Genomic DNA, 8,797 nt, shown 5'->3' on the forward strand with positions numbered 1-8,797 from the left:
GGTGCACACCTATAGTCCCAGCTATTTGGGAAGCTGAGGTGGGAGGACTGCTTGAAGTTGTAGTGATGCTATGATAGTGCCACCGCACTCCAGCCTGAGTGACAGAGGGAGACCTTGTCTCAAATAAAAAGTCTCATGGTTGTGTCTCAGAAAATCAGGTGTTCACTGTGCTGTTGGCTGATGTTTTCTCAGCATCCACTTTGTCAAGCTCTCAATTACATTTACACTAGATATTACCCTGGTTAAGACCTGGTCACTGCCTTTAAGAACCTGTATGATTGGGAGGCCGAGGCAGGTGGATCATGAGGTCAGGAGATGAGACCATCCTGGCTAACACGGTGAAACCCCGTCTCTACTAAAAATACAAAAAAATTAGCCAGGTGTGGTGGCAGGCGCCTGTAGTCCCAGCTACTCGGGAGGCTGAGTCAGGAGAACGGCATGAACCCGGGAGGCGGAGCTTGCAGTGAGCCGAGATCAAGCCACTGCACTCCAGCCTGGGCGACAGAGCGAGAGTCTGTCTCAAAAAAAAAAAAAAACACCTGTATGAAATATGATTTAACATATAGTTAATTTCATTAAAATAACCGTGGATTTTATTAGTTGAAAAAATTGGTCTATATGTAAGTCTCTGTGTCTCGACTACATAATACTCTTAAGAATTTCCTTTTTAGTTAATATTAGTTTGCTACAATTTGAGTCTTAACGATGTTCCATACTATGTTTTGTGTGTTATTTAATTCTCAGAATAACCTTTTAAAGTCAGTACCATTGTCCCCATTTTACAGATGAAAAAGGCTTAAAGAAGTTAAGCTTGTCTGAGATCACTTGAAAGTAAGCATGTCTTGAAGACATGCTAGATAGCACGAGGGGTTTTGTTTTGTTTTTTTGGAGACAGTTTCGCTCTTATCACTCAGGCTGGAGTCCAGTGGCACAATCTCAGCTCACTGCAACCTCTGCCTTCCGGATTCAAGCAATTCTCATACCTCATGATCCAGAGTAGCTGGGATTACAGGTACATGCCACCATGCCTGGCTCATTTTTGTATTTTTAGTAGAGATGGAGTTTCACCATGTTGGCCAGGGTGGTCTGGAACTCCTGACCTCAGGTGATCTGCCTGCCTTGGCCTCCCAAAGTGCTGGGATTATAGGCATGAGCCAGTGCGCCTGACCAGCTCAGGTTAATAATAAGCATTTTAATAATTGCTAGATTTGTAAAAAGAAACATTTGGAAGACAACACCTTAAAATCGAGGAAACTGGATTAACTTTTCCTGGGTGAGTTGAGGTGCTGCTGTGCATTTTGCTTTTCTTGGTTCTGTGGTCACCACTTATACTTGCTATTAATCACCTATATTAATCTGATCAAGTTTACATTGTTTTATCTCCTAACTGTCAAAAACTTTGTTGTTGTTGCCTCCATTGGCAATAATCTAAGCAAAATGCCTTTCCACTGTCCTAAAGTCAATTTTTGTTACTGTACAGAGGAGGAAGAAGGTGGGAAAGGTGAAAAGAGGAAGAGAGAAACAGATGATGAAGGAGAAGATGATTAAGACCCCAGATGACCTGCAGAAACAGAACTGTTCAGTATTGGTTGGACTGCTCATGGATTTTGTAGCTGTTTAAAAAAAAAAAAAAAAGGTAGCTGTGATACAAACCCCAGGACACCCACCCACCCAAAGAGCCAAAGAATAGTTCCTGTGACATTCCGCCTTCCTTCCATGTAGTCCCTCTTGGTAATCTACCACCAAGCTTGTGGACTTCACCCCAACAAAATTGTAAGCGTTGTTAGGTTTTTGTGTAAGACTCTTGCTGTAGCGTGGATAGCTGTGATTGGTGAGTCAACCGTCTGTGGCTACCAGTTACACCGAGATTGTAACAGCATTTTTACTTTCTGTACAACAAAAAAGCTTTGTAAATAAAATCTTAACATTTTGGGTCTGTTTTTTCATGCTTTTCTTTTTAATTATTATTATTATTTTTTTTTACATTAGGACATTTTATGTGACAACTGCCAAAAAAGTATTTTTAAGAATTTAAGCGAAATAAACAGTTACTCTTTGGTAAAGCCTAGTTGTATGCTTACATTTTTAAATTATACTCTCATTGTAAGCTCATGTTAAAACACCAAAGAACTGGTTTATTTGGCATTTTTATATTAGTAGTTGTTGAGGGGAATTGCACAAGTGTGTAGGATCTTCGAGCATTTAGATAAATCCTCATTGATAACTGGGAGTAAATGAAGCATACTTTTAAAAATAACGTTCAAAATGGAATGCTCTGGGGCCCTGAAAACCAGTAAAATGTTAGGTTCAAGTATTATGTGAATTAAGGGAAAGAAGATAGTGTAAAGCAAAAGGCCTTCACCAGAATCCCAAGAGATCTAAATTCTAGTTCTGGCTCTGCCACTGATTTTCTGTGTGACCTTGTGTTGACTCTGGGTCACCACCCAGTCTGGAAAATTGAAGGGGTGTGACCAAATGGCTTCTGAAGTCACTTGTAGCACTGATATTCTGTGACCCTTGCTGACAGGAAGGTCCGAAGAGAAAAACGGGCTTTCCGCTAGTCTGAAATATGTAGGGTTTGACTGATGGGTGAACACAGTATGGTTTGTTGTCAAGACAGGCGTGAAAAGGGGGAATGACATGTGAAAAGCCTCACCAAGCAGTGGGTAGGCACTGCCTGAGGTCAACTCAGGTTTTCCATAAGATGGAAATTTTCCCTATTCTTACAGATCTTAAAGGGATTTGAGAAAGGAGGATATTCTGTCTGTATTCAGTGATTAATCATTTAGCGAAAATAGATGTATGACTGCATTATCAATACAGTTTTTTATAGTGGAAGATTTAAGGATTGTTTTAGTAAATTTTAGCTTATAGCTACTGGATGAGTGAGGTTTTTGATGCATGTAAATGCAATATGTAAAATTGGAATCTAATTTGAATTTATAACAAGTCACAGTCTCTATGGAGCCCCCAAATATTGTACTTTAAAATCAAAATCTCCCATAGACTTTAAAATGGAGTTTCTTTTTTGCAAAGAAAGTCCAAGAAAACTTGATTTCTGATTTTACAGGTATTACATCATTTTCCCCAACCATAAGGCCATTTTGGCAAACCTTCAATACATTGTAAAATGGTTTCTTCTGTAGCCTAGGTGTGTCCTTAAGGTTTTGCTTATTTGTCAAATATCAAACACAGTAACTTTGAGTGATTATTTTTCCCGGTTTTTTGTTGTTGTTTTTTTTTTTAGTTGTTTTTTAAAGTTTACAGAACTTTCCAGTATCTACCAAGCCTGTAAGATATGCCAGGCTTATTGGCTGGGCAAAAGGGAAGGGAATTGGGTTAAAAAGACAAGCCAGTCCTTGGTGCTCATAGTAACTAGTCAGGAAGAAAATACATCAACACAAGTAATATTTACTAGGACCTAGGAGCAAGAGGTTTAGGTAAGTTTTAGTGTAGCTCAGAGGCTGGAGAGGTGGCACCCAACCTGGAGGGAGGGAAGCTTCTTAGAAAAGAAAGTACTTCAGCTGCACATGCAAGTGTGAATAGCGTCTATAAATAGGAATAGAGAGAGAAGGGAGTATCTTGGTAAGCAGAGGTTAAAGGTAGGAAACTGCTGAGTACAGTTAGATACAAGTAGATTTGACAACACATGAATAGATGATAATACTGGACAAGTCATTTGGGCCCTTGTAGGGGGCCTTGAAGGTCAAAGCCTTTTTGTGCATTATAGTAAAATGTTGATGTCACCCGTATGTGGCCAGTGAAGATGCCTTTGACATAGTCCTCAGAGAAGCAAGCTGTTTGGTGATGAGGTCACACAGCAGACTATTTTTGGAGTTGTCTCCCATCTGAAGGAGAACATTGAGAGGGTTTGCTTCCAGCTTCTGCAGTAAGTTGAGTTATAAAATGTCTGAGCTGGGTGGCAGCTATGATGGGCTAGGTGACTGGTCCTGACTAGCTGCTCCGAGGTTGGTGGAGGTGTGTTCTACATACACACCTACATGTGTGATATATTGGTATGCCATCTTTTTGAAGCTATTTTCTTTTTTCTTTTGTTATTTTTTGAGATGGAGTCTTCGCTGTCGCCCAGGCTGAAGTGCAGTGGCACAATCTCGGCTCACTGCAACCTCCGCCTCCTGGGTTCAAGCAATTCTCCTGTCTCAGCCTCCCGAGTAGCTGGGACTACAGGCGCCCGCCACCACGCCTGGCTAATTTTTGTATTTTTAGTAGAGACGAGGTTTCACCATACTGGTTAGGCTGGTCTTGAACTCTCTTGACAGGTGATCCACCCACCTTGGCCTCCCAAAGTGCCAGAATTACAGGCGTGAGCCACTGTGCCCGGCCCATGGCGCCCTGTTTTCAACCTCTGCTCTTACCTTTAGTTCACTCCTGTTTCAGGAGTCCAGCACCTGAAGAATGATAGTGGCCAGCGTGGAAATGCACAAACCACCTTGTGTAAGATACTGCACCCTACCTGCTCCTGTATCACCACCACCAGGACTCCTGGTACATACTCCAGGACAGATACAGGAGAGTTGAGTCGTCCTGTTCCTGGCATTCCTATTTGGGCTACACTACCTACCCCATCGCCAGAGAAAGGTGAGACAGAAGCACAAAGTGGTTGTACACTATGCTATGACCTTCCAGTTTTCTCCAGCTCTGTTGCATTGTGCTGACATCAATTTTAATGAGCCTGATGATACCGCCGTGTTGACAGTTTGGAAAGGGAATCAAGTTACTAGTAGACTTAAGCTGCAGCCAGCCAAACAGTTGCTCTGCAGGAAAATCACCAAGATTGCAGCGAGTGTGGAAGTCCTCAGAGCCAATTAGATCAGCTTAATGTCTCTGATCAAGTGGGTATTTCATAACTTGTCCCAGGGGTGTTGGGAGGGCATATGGAGAAAATACCCTTATTCTATTGCTTTTTGTTGTTGGAGACGGTCTGACTCTGTCACCCAAGCTGGAATACACTGGCACAATCATGGTTCACTGCATGCTCGACCTGGGCACAAACAATCCTCCCACCTCAGCCGAGTAACTGGGACTATAGGTGCGTGCCACCATGCCTGGCTAAATATTTTTGATAGAGATGAGGTCTCACTATGTTGCACAGGCTGGTTTCAAACCCCTGGGCTCAAGTGATCCTCCTGACTTGAACTCCCAAAGTGCTGGGATTACAGGCATGAGCCACTGCACCTGGCCAGAGTTAACTCTATTTCCGATTAAGGGGACTTGACCCCTGGCCAGGAGGGGCCTAGGGTCTCTGTGTTTAAGACAGCACTCCCCAGCACCAGCCCTGGCAGAGGAAGAGTGGAGGTATGGGGAGGGAGGCCTCAAACAGAATCTAGAGATCATATTCTAGCCCCAACCTGGCCACTGAATGGTATTTGCTCCCCTCTGTCACTTCCCCTCTGTGAGCCTCCAGTTCCTCAACTGAAACCCTGAGGCCCAAGCTAAGTGAGCCTGCAGGTTGTTTCAGCTGTACAAATCTGCATGTGGTTCACTGTGAGCCTAACCAGCAACAGGAATACTAATAGTATTTCATGCTCTTACTCCCAGTTACCCTCTGAAGGAGTCGGTAAGGGTTTGGGCTAGTAGAAAATGTCAGAGCTATGTTTAGGCTGATGGAATTGAAAAGGATAGACCAGTAGCATGGGGCCAGATGAGTGCTGCACTTTCAGTGAAGGAGGTGTCTTCCAGAAATTGCCACAGGTATATACATAAGTTGGCCAGACTAGTCAGTCATCTAGTAGCATTACAGATGCAGGTTAGTACATGCTTCTGCCATCGATGGCCATTTACTGAGAGGAATTTAGTCTTCAACTTCCCTGAAAAATAACCTGTAATCCCCTTTTATGGATGTGGAAACTGAAGGATTTAGAGGTGAAGTGCCCTACCCAATGTCATGTAGCTAGTAATGGTGACCAGGCTGGGATCCAAACCCAGCTCTGCCCAAACCCAAAGCTGCTGTATGTCGCCATATGTCCCTCCCTAGGGCCCTTGCTCCTGGCTCAGTTCTGATGAGAAAGTCAGTGGACTTATTTCTCCCTTAGTCCAAAGCAGGGAGCAAAGTAGACACTAGCTAACAAGACTCATTGGTTCCAAAGGTTCAGGACAGGGTGAGAACAGAACTAGTTGTCAGAGTTGGAACCATAAAATGCTTAGGGACACAGGCAAACAGCGAGCACTGTAAATACAACTGGCTGGGCATGGTGTCTAACGCCTGTGATCCCAGCACTTTGGGAGGCTGAGGTGGGTGGATCACCTGAGATCAGGAGTTCAAAACCAGCCTGGCCAACAGGGTAAAACCCCATCTCTACTAAAAATACAAAAAATTAGCCAGGCATGGTGGTGGGTGCCTGTAATCCCAGCTACTTGGGGGGCTGAGGCAGAAGAATCACTTGAACCCAGGAGACAGAGGTTGCAGTGAGCCAAGATTACATCACTGCACTCCAGCCTGGGCAGCAAAAGTTAAATTCCATCTCAAAAAACAATACTTACAACTACAACTCTTATGATAATTTCACACTGTGGGAGGCAGCCCTGTCATATACCATCTTAGAGAACTTGCAAAAGACCCTTTGCTTCTTGGAGCTCAGTTTTCTCATTTATAAATTGTGAGAGCCCTGCCCACTCTCTGAGTCGATAAGCATGACAGGGCAGGATACCCATGTGGAGTAACTTAAGAAGAGCTGGGGACAGCCTATGCCATGGGCCTCTGTCGGTGATAGACTGCACTAGCGTGCATCCAGCCAGGGCCTGAGCACACAAGAAATCCCTGGAAGTGGTTCTGCATAGCTGGTGCTAGATCAGCTGCACCTGGGAGTCACAGTAGCAATGTGTGGGTCAGAAGCCAGCATCTGCGCAGAGTGAGTGACCTGGCACTGGGGAGTCTGACAGTGGGTGAAGGGACCTGCCAGCCCCAAGAATGGGAATTCCCATCCAGCCCTGGCTCTGTCCATTCCAGTGACTTGGTCAGGGCCCAATCTGCCCTTAGGCTCCCTTCCTGCCGGAACATGGGGCCATTGTTTCCTGCTTCTGTAGCCACCTAGTTCCCCCGACAGCTACCTGTCCAGATCCTACCTACAACCATCCTGCCAAGCTCAGTCCTGACCAGCCACTGACCTGCCTGAGCCCTGCTTCTGACAAAGGGAGTGATGGCCCCTGATGTGTCCGTGGCTCACTGCACTTTACAGGCTCTTGCACATTCATTGTCTTGTTCAAAGGAGGCAGTGTGAGGATCTGACCCCATCTTTCAGACAAGGAAACTGAGGCTCAGTGTCACTTGCAAGGTCCCAGAGTGCAGATCAAGGGTGACTTCTTTCCCTGCCTGCCTAATGCTACTCTCGGGAAAGGCTGGGGGTGAGGCAGCTAACAGGACTGCTAGGACCACTCCATTTAGGCAAAGCTTGTCTCAGTGGATGGGAATTTCTGAAACCTAGAGCTCTTCACAATGCAGGTGTTTTCAGCAAGTGGAAGACAAAAGAAATGAGGCTGAGGAAATCCAAGTTCCCACTGACAGCTTCTCCTGGGTCTGCATTACTGACCACCTGAGAGCCCTCAGTGCCGGCCCGCCACCCCCAGCTTGTTCTCCACCGCTGCTCAAGTGACCACACAGCTGGCGCTCTCAGCAGCTCCTAGCTCAGGAAATTTGTGACTTCCCAGGACCTGCAGAGCACTCCTGGCATCGTTCCCCCACCAACCTCCTCTCAATCCACCTTCCAGCCTTCTTTTCACATGGTCCCCACATGCCTTAGCTGGCCATCTGCACCTTGTCGCACTTTGACTTTGTTCATGCTACCTCCTCTGTCTCTTTCCCTACCTGCACCAGCAAAATCCATCCCAGTGTTCAAGAACCAGAGCAAACGCATTAGCCCCAGACAGCCTGGCAGGCAGGAGGCTTCCTTCCCTGGATTTCTCGTTGGATGACCTTGATGACTTGTTCTGCCCCTGGCAGTGACTGCTCTGCTCCCTGTCCTGTCTCCCCTGCCAGATAGCACTCTGGGCCACATGTCTGATTCCTCTTGCTGGGCCCAGTACACTGGCACTCAGTGAATGTTTCCTCACTCACCAAATGTATTTGTTTCCTGGGGCCACTATGACAAAGTACCACATGCTGAGTGGCTTAAACAACAGAAATTGATTGTCTCACAGTTCTGGTGGCTAGAAGTCCAAGATCTAGGTGTCAGCAGGATGGGTTCCTTCTGAGGCTGCTCCAGGCCTTTCTCCTTGGCTGGGGATGGCCATCTTCTCCATGTGTCGCTTCACATGGAGTTTTCCCTGTGTATGTGTGTGTCTATGTCCAAACTGCCCTTATTTTTGAGGCAGTCTCGCTCTTGTGGCCCAGGCTGGAGTGCAATGGCGTGATTTCGGCTCTCTGCAACCTCTGCCTCCTGGGTTTAAGTGATTCTCCTGTCTCAGCCTCCCGAGTAGCTGGGATTACAGGTTTGTACCATCACACCCAGCTAATTTTTGTATTTTTAGTAGAGAGGGGGTTTCACCACGTTGGCCAGGCTGGTCTCAAACTCCCGACCTCAGGTGATCCTCCTGCCTCAGCCTCCCTAAGTGCTAGGATTACAGGTGTGAGCCGCCGCGCCCAGCCCCTTTTCCTTTTTCTTTTTCTTTTCTTTTTTCTTTTTTTTTTTTTTGAGACAGGGTCTCTCTCTGTCACCCAGTCTGTAGTGCAGTGGCGTGGTCATAGCTCACTGTAGCTGCGAACTCCTGGGCTTGGGTGATCTTCCAGCCTCAGTCTCCTGAGTCACTGAGATTGCTGGCATGAGCCACTGCAACCTGCCCA

General features: G+C 45.9%; 1 protein-coding gene across 1 annotated transcript in view; it reads left to right on the forward strand.

The window, feature by feature from the left end:
- ANP32B (acidic nuclear phosphoprotein 32 family member B) overlaps positions 1–1,930 on the forward strand; it is a 38,368-nt gene extending 36,438 nt beyond the window's left edge. Inside the window, exon 7 of the mRNA XM_004048331.4 lies at positions 1,481–1,930. Coding sequence (XP_004048379.2) covers positions 1,481–1,548 — 68 coding nt within the window. The 3' untranslated portion in view covers positions 1,549–1,930. The remainder of the gene's footprint in view (positions 1–1,480) is intronic.
- Positions 1,931–8,797: the final 6,867 nt, after the last annotated feature.

Source organism: Gorilla gorilla, chromosome 13 (genome assembly GCF_029281585.2).
Source record: "Gorilla gorilla gorilla isolate KB3781 chromosome 13, NHGRI_mGorGor1-v2.1_pri, whole genome shotgun sequence".
NCBI lineage: Eukaryota > Metazoa > Chordata > Mammalia > Primates > Hominidae > Gorilla > Gorilla gorilla.